We start from the raw sequence: 27,205 nt of genomic DNA, 5'->3' as shown, positions 1-27,205 counted from the left end.
TAATTATAGGACCTATGTTAATAAGGATAATTAAGTGGGCTCTCTGTCTCATTCATAGATTTTGATGTGAAAATGCAAGTATCAAAGCAGGGGAAATTGCCTTTGTAGTGGTTAGCCAGTTAATATCTTTATTCAAGCCCAAGTTGATAGTGTCAAACTAGTAAATGAATTCCAGTTCAGTGTCTTCCTCTATAATTGGGTAGTAATTGGTTCCAGGTAGGTTATCTAATATTTAATCATGGATTTAAAAGTAGCCATTCTTAGAAAAAGGCAGGTGTTAGTAATGGGGGATTTGATCATTAGAAATATAGATAGCTTGGAACAAAAAACAGGACTATGTAGCACTTTAAAGACTAACAAGATGGTTTATTAGGTGATGAGCTTTCGTGGGCCAGACCCACTTCCTCAGATCAAATAGTGGAAGAAAATTGTCACAACCATATATACCAAAGGATACAATTAAAAAAAATGAACACATATGAAAAGGACAAATCAAATTTCAGAACAGAAGGAGAATGGGGGGGGTGGAAAGGTAAATGACTGTGAGCTAATGATATTAGAGGTGATAATTGGGGAAGCTACTTTGTAATGGGTAAGATAATTAATGTCTTTGTTTAAACTTAGGCGTAAAGTGTCGAATTTAAGCATGAATGACAGTTCAGAGGATTCTCTTTCAAGTGTGGTCTGAAAAGGTCTTTGAAGCAGGATGCAGGTAATCAAGTTGTTGAGACAATGTCCTTTCTGGTTGAAATGACATTTCATTTAATTTAATGGAAAGAAACAGTTTCTTGCCATTTCAAGCAGAAAGGACATTGTAATCCAGGGCCTCTATGGTAGCGTTCTCTGAAATGCTTCCAGTTCCACGCACAGGGCTGGTAGGCAGGCAGAGCTTCAGAGTCTCAATGCGTGGATGAGACAGTGGTGTAGAGAGGAAAGGTTTAGATTTATTAGGAACTGGGGAAACTTTTGGGATAGGGAGAGTCTATATAGGAGGAATGGGCTCCACCTAAACCAAAATGGAACCAGACTGCACTTAACATTAAAAAGTTTGTAGAGCAGTTTTTAAACTAAGGGTTGGGGGAAAACTGACAGGTGTGGAGGAGGACATGTATTGGACAGAGACATCTCTTAGAGGAGGGTTTATTAATAGAGATGCTCTATGTTCTAGTCAGGAGAAGAAGATGGAAGTATGGGCCAGATCAGATTACAGACCATGAAGTCTAACGTCAGTACCGGGCAAATTAGGTGAAACCATAGTAAAGAATACAATTGTCAGACACATAGGTGAAAATAATTTATTGGGAGAAAATCAACACGGTTTCTGTAAAGGGAAATCATGCCTTACTAACCTGCTAGAGTTCTTTGAGGGGATCAACAAACATGTAGACAAGGGGAATCCACATTTCTGTTCCACATGGCTATTCTTGTTTTCTTATGTTCTACAAAGGAATTTTACTACCCAATTAGAGAGAGAGAGAGACTGCTGAACTGGAATTCATTTACGAATTTGACACTGTTACCCTGTTACACTGTTAAATAGAGATATTAATTGGTTAGTGCACTACAAAGGCAATTTTCCCTGCCTTTGACATCCATAGCGTTGGATGTGAAAATGCAAAATGCCAAAGGAAGGGAAAATTGCCTTTGTAACTGACATTGACTTCAGCAGCCCTTAAGGTTGACGAGACAGGCCTGGTAGCGTGGACGCATTGTTTAGAAAAATCAATCATATACAGCTAAAGTTGGTGTAAACTCCTACTCTAGACCAGGTCTAACAACTAGAGCAGAATAGTTATTCCAGCATATCTCTGCGGCCAGAGAAAGCACTAATTCTCAGCCCTTGTTAATCTCCCACCCCAGATCCAGCATAAATTAAAGTATCCAAATACAAACATCAACTGGCAACAGTCCTCGGAGGTGTTCCAGTGAGACCCATTACTTGGGTTGGGAGAAGAGTGGTATAGGAATTGATTAAGCTCAATTTACACCAGCAAAAAACCTCTCCCAATACCAGGGAAAGTCTTAGCTGACCACACATGGAAACGGAACACAAAGAATCTATCAAAAGTTACCAGAAAAGTTTTACCAATTTTTTAAACATACATTTTTGCTTTTTCCCCCCTCTTAGCTTTTGTTATGCAGTGTATACTCATGTGTGAGGAAAGCAATATAAAAGCAAATTAAAGCTTCTGCTGTTAACTAGGGCTAAATAAAGAAATTTTAGCCATTGATCGAAATAATGCATACAAATAGATAAACTGCAAGGTTAAAAGAGGAAATCTATCCCCAACAAGGAACCAAATAACTGACTAACCTAATGAAATAAAATTTCATCTAAAAATTATCAGATTAAAAATAACTGAACATTACATTTCAGGTATGGGGTTTTTTTTAAATCTAAGCTCTTACAATGAAAAATAAAGAAAAAATAATATAGATGACATCTTTTTGTATCCTCACAGAATATTAACAGAGTATTTTCATGGTTTAAGTAAAAAGGTGGTCATTTAATACTTTCAGAATTACAAGTTACAATGGATCAAATTCATTTAAAATATTATATTACACATTACAAAAGAATATAAAAAAGGAAGATTGTATCTGCTTACGCCCTAACGCTGCAAATACTTATTCTCTGCTTAATACATTCTTAATTAGTCCCTACTGATTACAGCAAAAATCTGCAAAATTATCTTTTTTTCATCTTTTTTCAAGGAGAACGTACAGCCTTTTTAAAAATAAAATCATGGTTTTTTATTTCTTACCACAGAATTAAGGGGGAAAGGAACTCCAATAAGGGAAGCGATCAGCGGTGCTATATCAGCCTGTGCAAACAAAAATGTTCTCAATTGAGCATGCTTCAAAATGTTTCAAGTATTCATAAATTTAAATTCATTTTAAGGATATACCTGTATTTTGAAATGTGACTAATTTCCTCTCTGTTAGACTATCACAGCATTAAAGCACTCCAGAAAAGTAATATTTTTCAATGTTTAAAATAATTATCTTGATTCTGAATAAAATCAAATTTGAGTTTTCAGAATGAATTTTAATATTTTATCAAATTAAACCTGTTTGATATTTATTTATATATTAATGAATATTAAATATGTATGCATTTGATACTTATTTATATATTAAAATTTAACTTTTAAAAATAAATAAACTTTAAAAAGTGCATTAAAAAGCCAAAATTTTTTAATTCAAAATTCAGTATCTTCTTCGCTGTGTTTTATTAGAGAAATGTATCTGGTTTCATTAGTTTCAACAAATATATAAATAACTATTTTCTTCACACTTTTTAAAGAGAGGCATACTAAGCATATATATATATATATATACACACACACAAACACACACACACACACAGGCAGTCCCCGACTTACGCGGATCCGACTTATGTCGGATCCGCACTTACGAACGGGGCTTTTCTCGCCCCGGAGCTCACGGGCGGCGGGTCGCCACCCATGTCCTCCGGGGCGAGAAAAGCTTCTCCCGGTCTCCCTGGTCTGCTGGGGGGGTCCAGCAAAGCCGCTGGACCCCCCCAGCAGACCAGTGACACCCGAGCAAAGCCGCCCAGGCGGTGGGAGTCCCGCTGCCTGGGCGACTTTGCTTGTTTGCCCCAGAGCAAAGCCGCCCAAAGCAGTGGGACTCCCGTCGCCTGGGCGGCTTTGCTCCTGTCCCCCTGGTCTGCTGGGGGGGGCGTCCAGCAAAGCCGCTGGACGCCCCCAGCAGACCAGGGACACCAGAGCGAAGCCGCCGCCTGGGCGGCTTTGCTCAGGTGTCCCTGGTCTGCTGGGGGGGGGGGGGTCCAGCGGCTTTGCTGGACCCCCCCAGCAGACCAGGGGGACAGGAGCAAAGCCTTGGAGCATGCCCGCAGGGGGACAACCCAAGCGCGCCCGGGCTGTCCCGCTGCAGGCATGCTCAGCGGCTTTGCTCCCCGTCTCCCTGGTCTGCAGGGAGACGGGGAGCAAAGCCTTGGAGCACGCCCGCAGCGGGACAGCCCGGGCGCGCTTGGGCTGTCCCGCTGCGGGCGTGCTCTGCGGCTTTGCTCTCCGTCTCCCTGGTATGCTGGGGGGAGGGGGGGTGCAGCTAGTGCCCCCCCCAGCAGACCAGGCTTTTCTTGCCTACCCCTGGGGTAGAGCAGCTGGGGGCTGCCGGTTGGTCCTGCAGCGCCGCTCCGGACCAACCCAGCAGCACCCCAGCTGCTCTGCCCCAGGCGTCCTGATTCAGCCGCTGCTGGTCAATTTCAGCAGCGGCTGAATCAGGACGCCTGGGGCAGAGCAGCTGGGGTGCTGCTGGGTTGGTCCAGTAGCGCTGAGGAGCCGCGCTACTGGAGCAACCCAGCAGCACCCCAGCTGCTCTGCCCCAGGCGTCCCCAAGTCAGCCGCTGCTGAAACTGACCAGCGCTGACTACAGGAAGCCCGAGGCAGAGTTGCTCTGCCCCAGGCTTCCTGGAATCAGCCGCTGATCAGTTTCAGGAGCAGCTGACTTGGGGATGCCTCGTTTTCTGAAGTTGAATCTGTATGTAAGTCATAACTGGCATCCAGATTCAGCCGCGGTTGAAACTGATCAGTTTCAGCAGCGGCTGACGCTAGTTCCGACTTACATACAGATTCAACTTAAGAACAAACCTACAGTCCCTATCTTGTACGTAACCCGGGGACTGCCTGTATAAGCTATTCTTCATTCCTTGTTTTTATGTCAACCATTGAACAATTTTTACTTTTAGTAAATATCTTTAGTCCTGCTGAGTTCCTTATTATTCCATAAATGGTCCCTTTACTTTCAACAGGATTACTCATGGAACACATTACTAATCACCATGAGTAAAAGTATCAGAAACTAAATTTTAGTAGTTTTATAAATTTTTTTTCTAGTTATGGGAAATAGAGTAGAAGTAGAAAAAAAATCCGTAGCTAAATTGGCATAAATCTAGAGTAACTCCACTGAAGCAAATGGATTTTACTGTATTTACCATAGATTTATCAGTGCACCAAAGACAAATCTGAGATATTGTGTGTATAAGTAAAACAATCAAAGCCATGTTATACCATTGATTTTTAAACAGAACTCTTCACTGGAATTTCCAGTAAGGAGCTCTGCTTTAAACAAACAAAACAAAACAAACAACATACTATTTGTTACAGACAAAACTAATTTTATGTCCCAAGTCAATTATCAAGTACCTATTGAAACTGAAGACTTTCTAATATTAATTTTCAAAAGTGCTGGCTGTGGCCCTATTTTCAGTAATTTCTACTCTAGCTCTCTTTTTTCAGTTGCTCATAACTTTCAAAAACTAACTTTCTATGCTGAATTTCACACCATTGGCCCATTTCCTGAAGGTGATTTATTTTAGTTGAAGCAAAAACTACTGCAGTTGTTGCTGAGTTCCAGAAAAGTAAAACAACTAACTAAAAATAACTCTTCACTTTGTTTTTCCCATTACGACAAATTTCTTGCTATGTAATTTATTAGCTTTACTTGCAAAATAGCTAGGGACAGAATAATATAATTAAGCATTGAAACAGATTCCACTAAGAAATACCTTTCAGTACTCCAATGAAAAGTGGCTTTGATTTTACCAAGATAGCAGCATTTGAAAATTACATGCAACACAGGCAGTGACATTTTCAGTTTTTGAAGGTCACACTGTACAATCAGGCATAGCAAACTCCTTTGTATAGTGCAGATGATCATACAATCTTACTTCAGTCCCTGAGCATCTTTGTATGATGGGCAGGGAATGAGCTAAAGGCTCAGCTACAGCAGAACCCCTGCAAGGTGCACAATGGCTGGGGCGCACTATCATATACTTCTTAAGATGTGAACTCCTTTCTAAGCCCTTAGATGTTAGGCAAACTCTGTGAGTGGAGGAGAAGAGTTCAATACACAGACTTTTAAAGGGCCAGGAGACAGGGCATTCAAGTGGTATGGAATTTACATAAATTATTGCCAATATATTTAAATTTCATTTTGTGAGTATCATCAGCCAGGCTTGTATTCTTTCCAAAAGAATATGTGATCGATGTTATTACAGACTGCATTGTAGTCTATCCAGAGAAAGGGGATTTTGCATATAGTGGTTGCATTAGTTGACCCAGAAAAAAATACATATGCTACTGCCCTCAAACTACATATAAATGGGAAACTCTTGAAAAGTATGTTAGTATAACCACTCATACTTTCATAAATTCCTTTATAAAACTTGTGTAGGAGATTAAATTAATTCAAAAAGGAAATTAATGAATTTTTGAGTTAAATATGTTTAATACCTGATTGACATCCAGCCTCTTCCAGTTCTCCAGTTTCCATACTAGAAGAAATAACAGAGCACATGAGCATCTGATCCAGGCAGATTTTAGAGCAGTGATACTCAGAGTGAGGCTTATGAGCCACTACTGGCTCTTTAATGTTTCTCCTTCAGGTCTTTGCCCTGCATGATATTAAACACTGAGGGTATGTCTACATTGCATTCCTCTTCCGAGAGAGGAATGCAAATGTAGACAAGCAAAATGGCAAATGAAGCGTGGATTTGAATTTCCCATGCTTCATTTGCATAATCGTGGACCGCCGCTTTTCCTAAATAGCATCTTTCGGGAAAACAAACGTGGTCCCCGTGGGATTATTTCGAGAAAAAACCCTTCCTTCAAAATAACCCGTATTCCTCGTTTTTTTAGGAGTAAGGGTTATTTTGAAGGAAGAGGGTTTTTTTTTAAATAACTCCGCAGAGACGGCGTTTGTTTTCTCGAAAGATGCTATTTCAGAAAAGCGGCAGTCCGGAATTATGCAACTGAAGTGCAGGAAATTCAAATCTGCGCTTCATTTGCAATTTTGCTTGTCTGTATTTGCATTCCTCTCTCAAAGGAGGAATGCAATGTAGACATACCTTAAGTGTTAACCAGTCAAGATGTTTTACTATGTTATTAATAAATTATAATTGATATAGTAATAATACTTGGTCAGTCATTTTGCTGTGATTCTATAACTGATATTTAAACAACAGGACAACGGAAATATTTAATTTCTAGTATTACAGTAACTGAAACTATCTATTCACACGACTGTGGTTCTTTTGAATAATGCTTATCAGCTAATTTGGCTCCAGAACCACTGAGGTCTCAGTATCACTGTTTTAAATTATTTCTCTATTTGACTCTTAATGAGTTTCCAATATTTTCTGCAAGAATTATTTCCTCCTTAGAGAAACTAATACTTTGGTTTCAGTTCACAGGTCCAAGAGAGAGTACAGAAAGAAAAAAAAAAAAAAAAAAAAAGATCTTTCAGCTCAAATTTTCTTTTACATAGAATGAAAAACCAGTGGCTGTATTTGTGCCTACAGTCATCTGAAGGATTTTTTTCCTCCAAATCCTATACACTTCTATAATATGGACACAAATGCATATCTTCCTGAGACAACTAAAGGATTCAAAGTGAGATTTGGAACAGGGTGTCTATATCTCACAGGCAGTTTTGAAAATTTAAATTTCCAACCTCCAGACACAGCTCCTTAGCACAAAGACATTGAAGGTAGAGTCATAATTATTTATGGCAGTCAGATCAGGCTCATAAAAATCCTATTGTATAACAGCCCAGAAACATATCAAAACAATGGTCTGGACAAAGTCAAATGTAATTATTTACCTGTCACCAATTAAGTTGCTGACCTCACATAAAGGGCTCTTTTTCCATCTGGCTCCAAATAGCCCCTCTTTATTATAGGTGCATTTTCCTCTTTACAAAGCAACATCTATCTGGGAAGGTTTTTTGCTTTTTTCAGAACTGCCTCTGATTCCTAATTTTGAGTTAATCTTCCTAGCAGTGATGTCATGAGCAGAGGAGAACAGGGAGTTTACCCATCTTTTTGCAGAAGCCTTCCCACAGTAACTAAACGAGAAGTAGGGAAAAGCCACGGGGGTTAAAAAGAGCTGTTAACTGCCACTAGCATTTTAAGCATGATGCCATGTACCAAGTCAAAGCAGGTCTCAGACAGGATGTCAAAATGTCAGAGACAGCCTCTCTATATTAGAAAACAAATGCTTGAAATAGGGGAAAATCACTTTGTAAAGTTACTTTAGCACAGACAAAGCCTTAATAGACCAGATAAGGTCCTTCATCTGCATACACGTCTTCCACTGACAAACAGATACCACACAAAGATCAAAGGCAGGATTCTGTCTGCTACATCAAATGAGTCAGACAGAATCAGTTCACCTTCACAACATTTTCTGTGTAATAAAATTTATAACCAGTATGGTTCTTCATAAATAAAAGCATAAATCAAACTTATTACAGCCATCAGAGAAGCACTGATATAACATAATGAACAGTTCTAGCTCACTCTGTCATTTATTATTAAAATAAGTACTAAAAATCCTAGTCATTCCCCTTTCTGGGCCTCCCAATGTGTCCTATGTACTCTATCTTTTTTAGACTATAAGATCCTGGAGCAGCTAAATTCTGAGTCGTGTATAGTGCCAGGCTTATTCCCATCACTTAATTCATCAAGTGATTAGATTCAACCAATAGTGTATGTTTTGGGAGTGCCTTTGCTCTCAACTTAAATACAACAGCTATATTGCTTAGCAGTGAATAACATATTTACAGCTAGTTCCCAAAGTAACACATGAAGTATATTATCAGTATTAGTCATGATTATTTAGTAATAGATTTATTTCAAAGTAAACAATTGATTTCCAGGAGAACTCGTCTGTATTTCTGCTCCCTGTTATGTAATAGAACCATTTTGTTTTCTCATAATAAGAAAACAATAGTGCAGAAGAGACACAAAACTGATGGGCTGATCACTCACACTGCAGCTCATGGAAGCTAAACTGTTAGAAACTTTTGTAGGTATATAAAAGCAGTATTTTCCGTAGAAAATGCTTACAAAGACACTATTTAACTCTCTCTCACAGCTTATTATAGCACTCAATTAGCTATATCCAAGAGCTGCTGGGGCACTGGAGAGTATATGAGAACTGGACAAATTGGTGTTGGACTCACAATAACACAAAGGAGAAACAGCTTCAGAAAAATACTCTTCCATCTAACTGCAGACTATGCCTTTTTTCAATCTGAGCTGCCATTTCAGGTGGATAGAGCATGGGTTCTATATAAGATGTGCATGGCAATTTTCTTGCTGTTGGATAGGGCTTACTGGTGGACAAGACATAAACACTTGTATCCTGCTCTCCAAATTCCTACCTGAGATCTGCTAAGCAGTCAGCCACAAAGGGAGCGGAGGGAAAGTAGTGTCAAATACCAATTTAAAAAAAACCAGAGGAGGGAGTTTGTTGAGGCCAATCCAATCCACAGAGAAAACCTCTAAAATATATCCTATAGGCAGGGCACAGAGTCAATGTGCAGACACAGTAAGCTTCAGCTCTCTGTATGAGAGGAACCCTGGTTCCAGCAGACTTGCCTCCAGAATCTGCCAAGGACAACCCACCAATTCTAGGTCTCTTCTGGAATGGCAAATTCTTTATGCAAAAACAAAATTATGTGTTTCTACTCCCACTGAACTTAATGCCAAAACTTTAATTGACTTCATTGGGAGCAAGCCCTAAATCTGGGTAACATTCATTTCACTAAAGAATCAGAAAGGAACTTTTCAGAAAGAAGGGAGCTATATAGGAGTCATTATGATGGCCAAATGGATAATTCTATGCATTGCACCAAGCATACATTGATTTACGTGTGCAGTCAGGATTCTTGCTAAGCCAGTAATCTGATCAGCCCTTAAGGGAGGCAAGATATAGGTGAAATAACTGATTAAGAAAAGACTGTCATCTCTGAGCAAGCAATGTGCCTTTCTCCATATGAAGAGCACACCAATCACTCCATATCAAATTATTGCAGCCACTGCCTCAGATAACATCCATCCTTGATGGGGATGATGTGAGGAGACAAAAACCCCAATAAGTTGCCAAGGAATTGTTGGCCAGAATACAGAGAATAAAAAGTTTGCCAGATTTAAAATGATTGTGCTGGATGGATTCTTATAAATTTGAGAAATTCAAAAGGATTGTAAACACGTGCATGAAATTAAGCCTGTGAACCAGTGTATACTATCTTAAAACACTACAAAAATATAAAAAAAATACAAGAATTTTAGATTCTCTCATTTTATTTATGCATCCTTCTTAAATAGAGGGTGTGGATGTGGGTGTGTGTAGGGTGGGGGGAAAAGGAGATAAGAGAACTATTAAATTCAGAGACTTCAAGTACAACTTTCCTTTCACACAATATAACAACTTTATTAAAACTACATCCATATCACTGAGATGTTCTGTATGAACTTACAGGAGAGCAGGGTTTACACTTTTTTCCTTCCTTCAAAGTCCAGCAGGAATTGCTGGGTAATGCTGTAGAAGGAGTACACTGAGCCATAAGTAGTAGTTCTTATCATTCAATAATTATTATTTATGGCAATTAAGAACTTGTAAATGCTGCTCTGAAAGAAACCCATCCAAAGTTCTTTGGTTAGAAGGTTAGTGGCTACAATGCAAGCTCTTCAATAAGGGAGGTTTTTTCTTTTTAAATGCAAGAAGTGTTTCAGGGACTGGAGCATAAATGTGGAGGAAACCCTCAGAAGAGAGAACAAAATATTTCCGACAGTCGATAACTATTCCATAGCAGGGTGTCAGTTTAAATGCCCAATTCACTTATTTACATGCTCAAACACTTCCATCAGACTTTCAGTTACAAAGTGGATGTTTACACTCACAGAAAAGAATCTGAGAATTGGATCAAGCAAAATTGAGATAAGCAGATTGTAAAACTGGTCTTTTACAATAAAAAATTAATGTTATTAGGACTATAGATTTGGAACACATATATTTACTTCCCCGGGTCTGAAAAGGAGTTCTGTGTAGCTCCCATGTTTCTATACCTTTTAAAAATTCATCTTTGAAGAACTGCGATGTCACTTTCTGTGGATAATTCACTCCAGCTCCCCAAGCAATCAATGGTGTTAAAGTCTCTGAGGGATGACCAGCCCCATGAGAGCCTGCAGATATGACAAACCAAAAGCACAATGACATAATAAGCAAATCAAACAGTGCTCTCACGGAGCCTAGAAAAAAAATCCTACTTATGCTCTTCAGACAGGCTATGCTAGCACCACATGGTATTTTACTGCAATGACAAAGACATATTGAAAACCTTTCTTTTAAATTTGTGCTTATGTAGTTCCATCCACTTAAGAATCACAGAACAATTTACAAACACTGGATAAGTTCAGCTTCACCGAACCCTCTGAAATAGATATTTTCTCGTTTTAAAATATGTAGAAACCAAGTGATAAAGAAATTCAAGTTAAAATTGTCAGATGGGAGTGCTCAAAATTAAGCATTTAGGTGCCAAAACTTCAAAAACACACGTGTTATAGAAGCCAAAGCGATTACTAGAGTGCACAGAGTTAAACGTGTATAAATTTGGGCAAGTTTGGAGTCTTAGAAACCTAAATAGGTGACTTGATTTTTGAAGGTAGAAAGTATCTGCAGCCCCAACAACCTTTTTCCATTGGTGAAGGTGCCCATTGAACAAGCTAAGCAACCCTAAGAACCCTGTCCTCTTTTCAATGTCCCTTACAAATGATGTTCTACATGAGGGGCAGAGGGTGTATAGGTATGCGAGTACACACACGTGAGAAGGCCTTGATAGAATTTAATTATGAAATTAAAGATGAAATCTTAATATATATGTTGCAGAGGTGGAGAGATTGCATGTGCAATAGTTGGTAGGGTACATGAAATAAAATATTGAAGTTTGCTAACTAAATGTGCTTTCTTTTAAGCCTCTTGGAGCCAAAGAAAATACACGTCTGGGAAGGATTTATGGATTTAAGCCCCACTCCCAAATTCTTCCCCTTCCCTCTGTTTTGATGATTGGCTCAGAGATAGTCAGTGAAACTGCTAATCCGAGAAGGAAAGCACAAAGAAACAAAGGAGACTAGGTTTGAGAGAGAGTGGGCGGGAGGGGGGGGGGGGCAGAAGCAGGGAAGAACAGATGCTGTTTATCTGCATGGAGTTCACTAAGGGAGAGCTTCTCCTCACCTGAATTTGTTTGGACTTTTTTTTTTTTGCTGGGGGTGGGGGGGAGGGGATTTTCAGGTCTTGGCAGAGATTAGACCGGCAGTGAGTCTAAAACTGCTCTCTCTGCTACTGTCCCTAATGTTCCACAAACTGTATCCTAGCAAAGTGGCTTATAATGGATATATGCTTATCCAGAAGAGAATTCAGGCTGGTGTCAGGTGCTAAGTACATTCTTCTGAATCACTTTGTATATCCTAAATTCATTATTAAGTACAGGCAGTCCCCGGGTTACGTACAAGATAGGGACTGTAGGTTTGTTCTTAAGTTGAATTTGTATGTAAGTCGGAACTGGTACATATTGTAGGGGAAACTCTAGCCAAACATTTTTTTTAGTTTTGGATAGCATAGGGAAAGGTTAACTCCCCTCTAATGTTTGTTTTGCTGTCTGTTCCCCTGTTCAGAAGATTTCACATCTATTTCTGTCCCTGTGACAAACTCAGGACTAAAGGAGTAACTCATCAAATACCAAACAGCTCTGCACCATGCTTTGAGCTAATAGCTTTATTTCCACACACCACCCAGGGTTCTAGGAGGAGGGTCCTTTTTTTGCTAACACAATGAGGCCAGCACTTTGTTTGTTTTGGTGGAGTCTTTGTTTGCCCAGGGAGCCCAGCATGTATAGGGGGAGGAGGGGCGGAGAGGCTGCTTTTGTCTGCTGTTCTGCAGCCTGTTGCTCAGGGGAGGGGGCAGCCTGTTGCTGGCAGCGGGCGTCGGGAGGCATTTTTCCTCTGCCCGGCAGCTCTGCAGGACCCCAGTCGGAGCCGGCCCGAGGAGGAGGAGGATCCTAGGACCCAGGTGAGCGAGCCCCGGGAATGCTGCTGCGCATGTGCGGGAGTTGCCTCACCCCGTTCGTATCTAGGGATCCGACGTAAGTCGGATCCACGTAAGTCGGGGACTGCCTGTAAAGCAGAAGGCTACCAAGTGCTCACTATGAAAATAGGTGACCTGACAAACCCATTGAGTGATAACTACTCTGGGAACCACTTGCCGAAGAATTCCTTGCCAAAAGTTCTTGAACAGAGAGCAGAAGAAGCAATCTTTGCCTCTTCTCTGTAGAGCACAAAGACCAGATGGGGAATTTTCAGTTTTTAAAGGCTTGTCTTCACTTCTCCAGACCACTGATCTTGGGTATCGATCTCCTGGGCTTCAATTTATCAGGTTTACTAAGGACCCGTTAAATTGACTGCTGATGGTGCCCCTGTCACTGGCTCGTCAGCAAAGGAAGTTGATGAGAGAAACTCTCCCACAATGGGGACTTCACAGAAATTCGACTTAATGTATGTCGACTCCAGCTACACTATTCCCATAGTTGGAACTGTTTACCTTAGCTTGACTTTCTCCCATAATGTAGGCCTAGCCTAAAAGGGAGCTCTAAATCCATCCCTCCGGCATGAACTAGGCTAGGGTCTCTATTCGAAGTAGTGAATCCATCTCCGAGGAAAAGTAATTTTTTCTGAAGTGGCCCACAGATGTGAGTCACTGTGTCACTGAATTAGCCACATGACAGCCATTCTGATTATTTCTCTCCTCTCCTTTTACCCTTTTAGGTGTGTGTCTCTGATGATCATTCCTTACGTCATGTCAAAATTAGATCGTAAGTTCTTTGTGACAAGAACTGTGTATTTACTTGTTTTTGGAAGTGTGATGCATCCCACATGCCTTAGGAAAATTAGCTTCTGAACATGAATATGCAAACTCTAAGATGCTTTATATTAAAAAGGTTACATAACATATTGGCTGTGTCTAGACTGGCCAGTTTTTCTGGAAAATCAGCCGCTTTTCCAGAAAAACTTGTCAGCTGTCTACACTGGCCGCTTGAATTTCCACAAAAGCACTGACTTCCTACTGTAAGAAATCAGTGTTTTTTGTGGAAATACTATGCTGCTCCCATTCGGGCAAAAGTCCCTTTTGCGCAAATCTTTTGCGCAAAAGGGCCAGTGTAGACAGCTGAGATTTGTTTTCCACAAAATCTCCGATGGCAAAAATGGCGATCGGGGCTTTTTTGCGGAAAAGCACGTCTAGATTGGCCACAGACGCTTTTCCACAAAAAGTGCTTTTGCGGAAAAGCGTCCGTGCCAATCTAAACGCTCTTTTCCGAAAATGCTTTTAACGGAAAACTTTTCTGTTAAAAGCATTTCCAGAAAATCATGCCAGTCTAGACATAGCCATTAGGTTTACAGTTAGTCTGCTGGATCTGTATATCCTATTTTTGTGCATGTAACATTCTTACATAAGAAGCTAGAAATATGAATATGTTTATAGTTTTAAATGAGCTAATGAAAGCCATTATAGGTACCCGGAAGCCTAATGGCTTGATGATCAACATAATGACCTGTAAACAGCCTTGTTTGTCCTGTAAGCCCAAATGGTGGTTGATCTAGAACTGTGGTCACCAACCAGTCGATCATGATCAACCAATCAATCAGGGTGCCCCTGGGGGGTCAATTGCCACGGCCAACTGGCTTCCATGATCCAGCCCAGCTGGAGCTTGGCGCAGCCTCGGCAGGCTGAAAGCTATGACCTATGAATCTGAGCCATGCTCCAGTTGGGCTGGATCAAAGAGGGGCAGCTGCCCCTCTTTGTTAACTTTGTGGGCTGGTTGGGGGGAGGGGAAAATAGGCGTGCGTTCAAACACATGCGTGCATCCCCATTCTTCCTTTCTGGGTGGCTGGCACATGTGATGCACTGGGGACAGGGCTATGCCTCGCTGTTCCCTGCAGGCTATGTGTGAGGTCAGAAAGCCACCTTGCCCAGCACCTCGCTGCACCCTTCTTTTGAAATAACCCTTAAACCTCATTTTAAATGTGTAAGGGTTATTTTGAAAGAAGGCTTTTTTCTCGAAATAATCACATCTACACAGCGTTTATCTCAAAATAGGGTATTTCGAAATAGCAATTATGCAAATGAAGCATGGGAAATTCAAATCCGTGCTTCATTTGCAGTTTCACTAGGCTGCATTTGCATTCCTCTCTTAAAAGAGAGAACCTCAGAACCTCTGGAACCCCAGAAAAGTAAATCTGGCCTATGGGAAGCCATTAACCTCAGTCCCCTCTTGCCCCTTCCTCTTACCCTGTAGGGTCTGGAGCACCAGAGGACTAAGGTGTCTCAGCTGGGGGCCACATTAGTGAGGGCTGGGGGTTTGGATAAGAGATTTTTTGCTTCTCATTTGTGTGATCCCCAAGTGATGTTTCTGTGTCAGTGGCCCCCGACCCAAAAAAGGTTCCCCATCCCTGCCATAAATAAAGAATAGTTTACTTTTTTAAAATGAAGTTTGATCAACCTACATGAGAAAGTTAAAACAATTCCTCATATGTTAGGTTTTCCAAATCTTTTAAACTTGTTGTTACTCTCCTCTGGACTCTCTTCAGTTTTTCTATATCTTTCTTAAAATGTGGCACCCAGGGTATGTTTACACTACCCCGCTAGTTCGAACTAGCGGGGTAATGTAGGCATACCGCACTTGCAAATGAAGCCCGGGATTTGAATTTCCCCGGCTTCATTTGCATAAGCGGGGCGCCGCCATTTTTAAATCCCCGCTCGTTCGAACCCCATGCAGCGCGGCTACACGGGGCACAAACTAGGTAGTTCGAACTAGGCTTCCTAGTTCGAACTACCATTACTCCTCATTCCACGAGGAGTAACGGTAGTTCGATCTAGGAATCCTAGTTCGAACTACCTAGTTCGTGCCCCGTGTAGCTGTGCTACACGGGGTTCGAACGAGCGGGGATTTAAAAATGGCGGCGCCCCGCTTATGCAAATGAAGCCCGGGAAATTCAAATCCCGGGCTTCATTTGCAAGTGTGGTATGCCTACATTACCCTCCTAATTCGAATTAGGAGGGTAGTGTAGACATACCCCCAGAGTTTGACACAAAACTCTAAATGAAGCTTCACCAGTGTGGAGTGCAGCAGGACAATTACCTCCCATGTTGTACACTCAACACACTTGTTAACACATTCTGGACAGATATGAGCTTTTTTTGCAACTTCACCATATTGTTGGCTCATTTCAAGTTTCTTCCATTGCTTCAATTCTCCAAGGCCCCGTATAAATAACATCCAAACTAATGACAGCCTTCTACAGAAACCCTAAATATTTTCCCAGGATTTCAGATGCACTTTGCATGAAGCTAATTTTCAGCTAATGAAACACAAATAAAAATATGCATTAACAAAAAAGCTAAATCAGACTCAGGAAGATGATGACACCAAGAGACTAAACCATTAGAGCCTTTTCTTGTTGAGAATGTTGGCTGTAAGAACAAAGAGTCAGGGAGGAAAAATACATTCAAAAATTCAAATGTTCCAATATAAATGTCAGCTAGCTCAACAATAAAATGTAATACAGTAAACTTCCGCTAATCCGGCACCTTTAGGACCCAGGGGATGCTGGATGATCAGTTATGCCGGACTATCAGAAGGGGGGGCTATGAGGGGTCTGGGGTGGGGTGGGGGAGTGGATGCCACCCCAGAGCCCTCAGAGTCCCCCCACTTCTGATAGTCCAGCTCTGCCCCAGGCGTCCCCGATTCACCCTGCTGGTCAGTTTCAGCAGCGGCTGAATGGGGATGCCTGCGGCAGAGCAGCTGGGATGCTGCCAGGTTGGTCCAGTAGCGCCGCCCCTCGGCGCTGTGAGACCAACCCGGCAGCACTCCGGCTGCTCTGCTCCAGGCGTCCCCAAGAGCAGCTGGGGTGCTGCCGGGTTGGTCCCGCAGCCCTCAGGGGAAGCGCTATGGGACCAACCCAGCAGCACCCCAGCTGCTCTGCCCCCGGCTTCCCCGATTCAGCTGCTGGTCAGTTTCAGCGGCAGCTGAATCAGGGAAGCCGGGTGCAGAGCAGCTCCAATTGTCCGGCTGCCCCGAGCACTTCCAGGTTCCTGATGGTGCCGGACTATCAGGAGTGCCAGAGCATTGGATGCTGGACTAATGGAGTTTTACTGTATTCAGAAAAGACCTTGGTTTTGCACATGTGCAAATGATAATTGGACTGATTGCTTTCAAAGTATAAATAAGCTCTTATCCTAATAATGCAAATGATGGATTATTAGTAAACAAAGCCTGTTATTCCATCTCTGAACAGTTTGTGGTTTTATACAAAAGGAAATGATCAAACTCTGTATTTTATTCCTCAACTGTACTGGAAGCCTCAATTATAAATACACTGCTATTTACCACAAACAGTTTCCATGGATGTTGAGCAGGAAAATCTAATAGGCAATAAGTAGAACAGAATCTTCAAGCAGATTAACCTGACCTCAGAATTACAGAACATGTGATGGAAGCAATTTATTTTGCAACACTTCCAACCGGACACATGTAGAACTCGCCCATGGAATGCTCAAGTAAACTCATTTCTGAATTCCCAATCTCAGCTAAATAGAAAAATATATACAACTTATGAGACTGGTTCCAAATTGCAGTTTCTCTTTTATATGAAGAAAAAAATATTCACCACATAGTACCAACATGATACACAAACCTCACTTGTGATATATGGCAACAAAGATTACTTGTGGCATCCAAAACAAACCTTTAAATGGCTACAATACAGTATTCAATTTGATCACAAATGTTTCTTTGCTTGAATGGGCCTAGTATAAACAAGAGGAAATCTTAGAAGAGATCTTGAATACACTCTCTCTTCATCCTTTTTTACTGTATTCCTCCTCAGAAGGCTATTAAATGATACAGATGCTTTTAGGAAGACAGATTATTTACTGGAAAGTAACAATCTCTTTCCCCTTGAAGTCTGACTGTCACTATAGTGGTACATTTGACCTGTGCCCACCAAAAAGAAAGACTACGCTCTCTCAGATGCCTTATACTATAGCACAATTGCTGCTAAAATCTCTTACTAATAAAATGTCTCTCTTTTTGGTGTCTGACATGATCATTCTATGGTACTTCATTTCTTTGATGGAAGAAGTCATATGTTACCAATCACTAAAAGACCATAGGTAGCCAAACTTTTTCAAACATAAGATAAACATGCCTTTTGGTGCAACTGACAATAATATGTATGAATAGGACTTTCACCACACAAAAAATGTTAAGTAGAAAATGGAAAGTGATCAGGACATATGCATTAACATAGCTTTTAGCATTCAAGTGGAAATTAAGGTTAGGTTTGTCCCCTTCTGTTTTTATGGGGGTTCAGCTAGACTCAACATACCTTTAATTGACCTACACAAAAAAAGGATGGAGACTCATTTAAGTGGAAAGTTCACTGCAGTCAACTCTCTCTCCATTAGCCCTGAATTCCATCCCTCCAGAATATTCTCCTCCTCAGCAAAGTTGAACTGAGTTATATGACCATATACCAAAAAATCAAGCATCTGGCACAGTGGAGGTGGCAAAGTCCCAAAATTTGCTCATATTCTAAATCATCAGAACCTTGTCAATAATCTCAACTTTAGAGATTTTAAAAGTCTCACCCCAATCTGTCATTCCATGGTCAGAAGTTAAGATAAAGGCAGTTTTTCCATCATTTCCATAAAAATCCTCAAGCATTAAAACAATTTCTTTTATGCCTTCATCTACTTTTCTGATATTGTTCTTGTATTCCCTATAACAAGAAAAAACATATTATGTGATTTTACTGTGACCTTTGAATTGCAGATGGCAGAATACACTGTACCTGGTAAATTACTCATTGCCAATAAGGCAAGCCTCTTGATTAGAGCTAAATTCATTATTTGCACGGAGTCAGGCTGTTCAAAGGAACCTAAAGCCCTCTCTTGCTTCCTCTAAATCTGATACGAGTGGAGGCTGAGGGGGAGGAAAAGATTAGCTGACCTTGTGTAGTGTGGTATGGAGAGTTCTTGTATTGTTTGTTTATCTAAGGAAGGGGTGAGCAATAAGCCAGAGGTAGTCCACCAGGGTTAGCCCTGGCGAACTGCCGACACTTCATTTACCTGCACGTCTGCAGGTATGGACCCTTGCAGCTCCTGTTAGCAGCAGATTACCCTTCCCTTGCTCTGACTAGTTAAAAAAAAGCAGGCCCAAAGCCATTTTCAGACACAAAGACCACTGATACCCCACACAGATGTTAGTGAATTATCACCTGCTTAATCAGTCGTTCTTTGGCAGGGGGAAGGTATGAACAGAAATTTACATTTAATCACAAGGACAGCTCAAACCTCATGTCCCCCAAAAAATAGTGTCACCATGACTCAGCAAAATGTTTCTTGCCCAAGAATTGTAAAGAGGAGTGAAAAACGCTTGATCTCACTCATATTCTTCTTTTCTGTTCCTGACATCAATGACTCCCAGGGTATGTCTACACTATAGTGTTATTTCAAAATATCTTATTTCGAAATAACGCGTCTAGACACAAAATGCATTTTGAAATAGCGATTTGCTATTTCAAAATAGCGCATCCACACTGATAGGACGCTGAATAGCATTTAAGGTCGGCCAGAACCAGTTCTGGCAGGGCCTCAGGTCAGGAGTTACCTTGTGTGGCTGCTGCCTAAGGCTAAGACGTGTGCTTAAAGGGACCCCTCCGGACAGCCAGTTCTAAGGTTTCCCTGCTTGTTTGCCTACCTCACTGAAGGACAGCAAAGCATTTTTTTTTCTCTTTGTGCTCTGGTTGCCCTCACTCAGGACACCACAGCACTCTGCAGCATGAAGCCAGAGCCACCCCAGGGCACTCTGGTGCTTCTCCTGTATGTGTTGCTGCGAGCCTGGCAGCATGTTCTGCAGGCAGTAACAGTCTCCTTGGTGTGCCCCACTGGGGACTTGTACCTCATTCCTCCCTCCTTCCACTTACCCCTCCCTAGCCCCTTTTCCTGCTGTACAGTTAAGGACACATGTGTTCATTACAACAAAGCCTCTTTATTGAACAAAACTGGGGTGGGGGGGAATGAAACTGAGGTGAGACTGGGGAAAGAAGATGGGAGAGGGGCGATGGGGCAGTGGGAGAGGGGAGGGGGAAACCTGAGAGGAGAGAGATGGCAAGGGGAGGAAAAGGGAGGAGAAGCTCAGGGCTCAGGGTTGGGGGTCTCACCTGCCCAACTATCTCCCAGTACCATGGGTGCAAGGGCCTCGGCATCCCTGGGAGCATGGGGAGGAAGAAATGGGAGGGGGAGAAGGAGTGAGAGAAGAAGCGGAAGCTGGGGAGGCAGCAGGGGCTGGAGCAGCAGGAGGCAGCAAGCTCTGCCCCAGGGCCGATGACCACTGGGGGGCACGGACCATCCTGCCCCCCAGGATGCGGTTCAGGGCATCAAAATAGGGGCAGGGGTCTGGGTCTGCCCCTAGTTGGGAGCTGCCCTCTGTGGCCCTGGCATACGCTTGCCGCAGCTCCTTTATTTTCATGCGAACCTGCTCCTGGTTTCGCATGTGGCCTTTGGTGGCCAGGCTGGCAGCCATCCACCTGTAGGCGGTTGTGTTCCTCCGTTTAGTGCGAAGATCATGGATGTTGGAGGCATCCCCCCAAACCTGAATTAGGTCCCTGATCTCCGCACTGGACCTGGCAGGCGCCCACCTTTTGCAGCCCCTGGCAGGCTCCAGGGAGCTGGCAGACTGGTCCTGGGGAGCGATGGAGGGCTGGCTGGCACTGGTGGCCTGGCTCATGCTGGGGCCACTGGGTCAGGTGCAGCGACTGCCGGCTCTGGGCTGGCAGGCTTGGAGCCGGCACAGGCACTCTGACCAGACTCTACCCCTTTAACTGCTCCGGGGAGGGAGGGAGAAGAGGTTTCTTGGTTGTGCCCAGATTGGCCATCAGGGCACCCTGGGAAAGACAGAGGCCCCCTATTTCTAAATATGCGTCTACACAGCGCTTATTTTGAAATAGCAATTTTGAAATTGGCGCTATTCCTCATGGAATAAGGTTTACCAATTTCGAAATAAGCCCTCCGCTATTTCGATTTAATTTTGAAATAGCGGTTTGGCTGTGTAGATGCTGGTAAAGTTACTTCTAAATAACTTTGTGGTGTAGACATACCCCCAGAGAGCTGAACTTGTGGGGTGGGGGAAGGACAGGGAGTTCTGGCTGGAAGGCTTTTCAGCCAGTACAGACTGCTGTAAGCATCTGATGAGGAAAACATTTTGCTTTTAAATTCACTGAGCTTGTTAAAAAAATCTCAAAGGGGCAGCCGTGTTGTCTGTAACGAACACACACACGCACACGCACACAGTGTATCATGAGTGCCCATGATATTATTTATATATTTTGATGAGTCTCTAAGGTGCTACAGGACCATTGTAATTTTTTTTAATTATTTTAGCTTGTCATTTAGCTTGTGTTTTATCTTTTATTGCTTTTGTAACAAACCTTGACCTTTATGCTTCATTATTTGTAGTCACCTGAAATCTTTCCCTTTTTTTTCCTGTTGTTAATAAACTTGTTTCACTATTTAATATAACTGGTGAGTTTGTATTGAAGTATGTTTGGGATAATAAGGCTGGTCTATATAATCTTCCACTGATAAAATGATGGACTTTATATGAGCTTGCAAAGTTTAGCAAAGTGCTGGACTATATACAAGATGCATTTTTCTGGGGGGAAAATATGAGACTAGAGAATCTGCTGGTGTTCTTCTGCAGTGTAATTCATGAGCGGCTAGCTAATAGCACTCAATACTGTGAAGCTGGGAGCAAGTTTCATGCTGGAATCTGCATTAGCTGACCAAGAATGGCTGTTTGCCAGTAAAGTAATGTAAAAGACATCCCAGGTTATTGAGCTGGTGATAGTAGTCCAGATTGTACCCTCTGTAATGTCACAATTACCAGAAGACACATCTCACAATCATTATTAACCTTGGTAAGTTACAAGCTTTCTGTAGATATCTTACATGTTACTCCCAATGGATAAACACCCTGCAAGACATGTGCTTGGTGCAGAGCCTTTGTCCAGTCTGAGATCATAGTTGTCTGCAAACAGGGAACCATTTGACAAGGGTTCTCTGTGTCACAGTGAGTTAAAGGTGAACTGAAAACTTTAAAGAATTCAGGTTTTAAAGAGCCAAATGTATTAACAATTGTAAACTTAAAAGTTAAAATATTAAAACTTTTTAAAGTTACTATGCCAATAATTGATTTTCTTGAGATTTTGATGCGCCATGATTCTGTGGGCCTCAAACATGCTTGAGTGGCCAGTGTTGGACCATAAATCACTAGGTTTTTTTTTGGGGGGGGGAGCCCCACAACTAGCTTACCACCAACCAATTTTCAATTTCTAAAAGGCTAGAGAGTATATCATTTTAAAACAAAGACAAAGAGGAGCACTGACACTTCCTTCTAGAAGGCTCACAGGCATATGTGCTTTGCATGCTTTAAAGATTAGCTCCAATTCCTTGCACTGTCTCAAGCGATAAAGGGAAACACAGAACTCAAGAAGAAAATGAATAGGAGTGTCAAATTTGGCTTCAAAATTTTCTGTAATGACGTGTGGCCTTAAAACTTTATTATTTTTTTCACGTGATACCCAAAAAATTCCACACTTCACTTATAATAAGGCTGCAATATCAGCTTTGTTGTGCCTGGACTTCCTGTTTACTATGGAATTCTGAACTTCATTTGGGGCAAATTGAGAAACCAATAGTCTCCCAAGTATTCTCTTGATTAAGTATATAATCAATAAGTTGGCAACTCTCTTCGTAATTGGAATTAAGAGGAATATGCTGTGACCCTAATAGCCCCTAAATGCCAACTGGGCAATTCTATAACACCAACTCCTAGCAAGCCTGACAAACTCTCTACAACTAGCACACCACTTTCATGATATGTATCCATAAGAAATATCATGGGAGGTCTTACATGAAAAGCTGGTATCACACTGGCTATGAATATAAGATGTACATATAGATGATATTTAAAGAGTTCTGTATATGTACTGAAAATATATGTTTTAATGTCTGTCATCAAAAAGAAAAATAGGTTACTTCCAGGCCAGGAGAAAAGATATGTATCTCCCAGTCAAATATAAATTAAGCACTGTAAGCCAACATGATGAAAGCCTTATTTACTTATGGAGTTAACAAGAAAGAAGCACACCAGCTCATGAACCACCTTTTCTCTGGAGGCAGACAATGACTCCTAGAACTATAAGAGGAAGGCAAAAAGACACCCCTTTATCCTGCATCAAAGGAAGTAATCAGGCAGTGCGATTACATTCATGAAAATAGGATGCCAATCTGTCCTATTTAGCGCTGTAAAAGCCACTTGAATGAGGCAGACTTTTTAGATAGAAGATTAGCCTCTTAAATTTAATCTCTAGAAAGTGTGTTACGATTTTGTTTTTTGTGGGATCTGTTTCCATTATCATTACCTCTTGAATCTTAACCTTTAACGATAAACATTGTTTTCACAAGAAACCTAGTCCAGTGCTTGTCCATGCTAGTGTGTACTACTTCCTTGCGGGTTAGCCAACCCGGTATTTCAGTGTGTTCAATGCAAAAAGGTCTGAATACTACAGGGGAATGCTTAAAAGGGACTCAAGACTGGGAGCAGCTATTGTTAACTTGCAAGGCAAACACACAGTTGGCATAGCCCAGAGAAGACGGTTTAGGTACTAACAGACTGGAGGTGACAGGGAGCCAGCAATTCTCCAACTTGCTGAAGGAGGAGAGAAAAAAGGTGACAGTCCTTTTGGCACCCTGAAAACAGGCAATTATGCTACAATATTTGTATATGCTACTGTAGCTATATGATAATTAATACAAATTTGCTACCTGAATGTAACCTAAGATTTTAACCTAACAAAATTCAGGAATTTTATAATTTAATTTTTCATAGCAACTTAAAACTTTGCCTCTTGTATAATCTCATCAAAATTGCAAGCCTTTCATCTAGAGTGGTAAATACTAGTGCAGAGATAAAGCTGATTTAGGAGAAAAAATGGTGGGTGTAAAATGTTAACAAGAAAGTAATATTTAGTATATCAAATTACCTGGAGTTTGGGCGGTGAGCATGTCCATTTGTGTCTATCCCAAGCAAATGGAGAAACAGAACTACTTTTTCTTCATTTACTTTAGAGAACAATGTCTGATTACTTCTGGCAGCTTGGAAGAAGTTCTATAGGGAACAAACCATCAAAAGATTATTCTGAGAACCATATAAAAAGGAGATGTAGCAAATATAGATGCAACGTGTATGTAATGTTTGTATCATAGGAGTTGTATTGTGCTCAATTATGCAATAGCAAATGGTGTGAGTCTGTTTATATGAAGATAATATTCAAGACTGAACTAGAGAAAACAAGCAGAAATCTTCCAGTTCTTAAGTTTTTATAGGCTCTATGAGCAGTAATAGAAGGTAGATTTCTGAGCCATCCCTTCTTGTTTCTTTTGCATTAGTGGTTACATAGTGTCCCTGAGCTTAATGTTGCTTTGTAACTCCCCACTTATTTCTTGTTGTAAAAGTGGGAACCACAGGTATCCCTAATAACAGTGAGAAATAGAAAACTAAGATTCTTCCTAAATGCATCTGCCTTGCATAGGTTTGAACAGAAACTTCCTTAAGGCATGAACTAGAGGCCATTCTGTTTCAGAGCAAATGAGCCTTGGCATGGCCATCCGGTTTTACACCAGACATATTATAGTAATGTAAAATACAATCAGTCATTTTAACGTGATCATCATGTGACACTACACTGTCCAAAGAAATAGTGTCCAATAAAATAAGAAGCAGGGTAGACTTTCTAAGGGTCTTGATCCAAAAAGAATCTCGAGCACCTTACAACATAAACAACGTGGAAAAGGACTTCACCGGGGTGGTAGGTGGGTGTGGGAATAACTTTCAACAGAGGATGCTCATGAAGATTCAACTCTGTCACCATTCTTGCAGAATAACGTCTGGTTGGTATATAAAACTTGTAATCAGGGCCCTAACAAATTCACAGTAATTTTGATCAATTTCACAGCCAGAAAGCTTTTTAATTGGTCAATTTAATTATTTCAGATGTTTACATTTGAAATTTTACAGTGTTGTAACCATGGGGGTCCTGACCCAAAAGGGAACTGTAGAGGGGTCACAAAGCTATTGTGGGGGCTTATGGGATTGCCACCCTCATATCTTTGCTGCTTTCAGAACTGAGCAGTGACTAGAGCAGCCAAAGAGATTGCTGAAGATGGAGATGACTCGCAGAAGTGGTGGTGGTGAGTCTGATCTACCCCTGCTGCGGGGTCCAAGTTGGAACAGTGAAACGGACAAGAAAGCTGCTCACACCTATGGCTGCCTGTGGACTGCCTGATGTACTCACTCCTGGTGGGACTGCTGTGCAGGCTCCGCACTCCTAGCTTGAAACTAGGCTGCTACCCAGCTCCTCACTGCAACCAGGCTGCCCCCTGGGCTCTTGGCTCCTACTCTGATGTGGCCTGCACATTGGAATTTCTTATTGAAACTCTGATAATTTCTTCCCTGATTTTTCCCATCAAAGTTTTGATTTGAGAGCCAGAGTACTATCGACTTGTAATATGCTTTATTTTTTTTAATTAAGTCAGCTGATGATCAGAACAGTACAAATTCTTCTAATTAAGGAGAACATAAAATGCTTTAGAGTGGTCAATTTAACCTTAGTTTATAATCAATGAATTTAAATTGAAATACCCATTTATTAAATAGTCAGGAAAGTGATGTGAACAATGGAAATAAATCAATCGACCCACCATGAAATAGGCAGATACTTCATTATCTTGTAAAATATGTGGAATATTTCTATGATCAGCTGGAATCATTCCTGCATTTTTAGTAGTTTAAGATTCTGTGGCATCTGTCATTGCAAAATATATTCTGTAGATATGCACTAGGAAACACAGAAGTTATAGATCTATTTTGTCAATTAGTCAGTTCCTTGCAGTGAACTTTTTAGTGCTGTATTTAAAGCAGTTAAAAAAAAAATTAGATGAAGCATCCACCACTTGCTTTGGAAAATCATGCCACAAGTCACAGATCTCAGTCAGAAAAAATTCTCCTTTCCTTAATTTCATTTCCTGTTCTACCCTGTTGCAGCACACCAAATAATTCCATTCCCACTATCTCTGACTTGTTCTTTTTTATAACTATGCTTACCTTCTCATTAAGATACTGATGAAAAGCACTACATAAGGGTTAGGTGGTATAATTTTCAGAATTCACATTAGTCTTGCATCTTTTCAGCAATGAGATGCCAGAAATTACATGTGATATTCCAAGATCAATTTTGATGTCAATGACAAATTTCTCCTAGGCCATTAGGAGTTCATGCTACAATTAAGTAAAAATACTAATTAAAATATTGTATAAGAGATCTTGATCTATTAGTCTATAATCAATATATCCTAAATTCATCACTGGATTAAAATAAAAAACAAACCCCAATTTGTGGTATATTTTTTCCTTCCTAGTGCGTACAAACATTACAAGCTGAACCAAAGATGGTAACAGCTTAAGATAAGTTAGATACCATTTCCCCCTAAAGTAAATGGTCTCTTTTGAAACAGCACTTTATATAATGGGACAGATTGTGGCACACAAATTTTGTGGCTCTGCAGGATTGTGCAAGAAGGAGAGAGCATAAGTAACCTTTCATTCAGGTAATCCTCCTCATACAAACTTGAACCAGTTTAATTAAAACTGGCTTGGTTAAAAATAGTGCAAACCCCTGTCTGAATACACATAATCAGTCTGAAAATAAGTTCTAATAGTAAATTCACATGGCAAGCGTAACTGAAATAAATCAGTTTTATGTTAATTTGAGAGTGGCCAAAGACAAAGGTACAGCAATTTAACTAAACCATTTTCAAATGATCATACCTTCAGTTAAACCAATGCACCTGTATGTTTAGACCATGTTACATAGTTTGGAGAAGACACAAGTCATTACACTGCATGTGTGCAAGGACTGGGAGTGCTTAGCATGATTTCCCCGAAGACAGAAAGGTGGGGCAGTGTGAGCTCATAGGGTACGTCTAGACTACAGGCTTTTGTCAACAGAAGTTTTGTCGACAGATACTGTTGACAAAGCTTCTTATGACAAAGAGCGTTTAGACTACATTCAGTTCTGTCGAGAAAGCAAGCTGCTTTGTCGACATGGCAGTGTAGACACAGAGGACAGTTTAGATGCAATAATGCCTTCTGTTGACAGAACTCTGTCGACAAAAGGCGTTATTCCTCATAAAATGAGGTTTAC

General features: G+C 41.1%; 1 protein-coding gene across 6 annotated transcripts in view; it reads right to left on the bottom strand.

Annotated features, from left to right (window-relative positions):
• Nucleotides 1–27,205, bottom strand: part of PIGN (phosphatidylinositol glycan anchor biosynthesis class N) — a 165,545-nt gene that overhangs the window by 95,893 nt on the left and 42,447 nt on the right. For all 6 annotated transcript variants that reach the window (XM_075921388.1, XM_075921390.1, XM_075921393.1 and 3 more), the window contains exons 6-10: nucleotides 23,987–24,111; nucleotides 18,531–18,661; nucleotides 10,898–11,014; nucleotides 6,279–6,319; nucleotides 2,766–2,825 (exon numbers count right to left, since the gene is read on the bottom strand). In XM_075921388.1, coding sequence (XP_075777503.1) covers nucleotides 2,766–2,825; nucleotides 6,279–6,319; nucleotides 10,898–11,014; nucleotides 18,531–18,661; nucleotides 23,987–24,111 — 474 coding nt within the window. The remainder of the gene's footprint in view (nucleotides 1–2,765; nucleotides 2,826–6,278; nucleotides 6,320–10,897; nucleotides 11,015–18,530; nucleotides 18,662–23,986; nucleotides 24,112–27,205) is intronic.

This window comes from Pelodiscus sinensis, chromosome 2 (genome assembly GCF_049634645.1).
Source record: "Pelodiscus sinensis isolate JC-2024 chromosome 2, ASM4963464v1, whole genome shotgun sequence".
NCBI classification, from domain to species: domain Eukaryota; kingdom Metazoa; phylum Chordata; order Testudines; family Trionychidae; genus Pelodiscus; species Pelodiscus sinensis.
The sequence above is the reverse complement of the archived record's forward strand: the minus strand, read 5'-3'. Positions and strand labels throughout refer to the sequence as shown.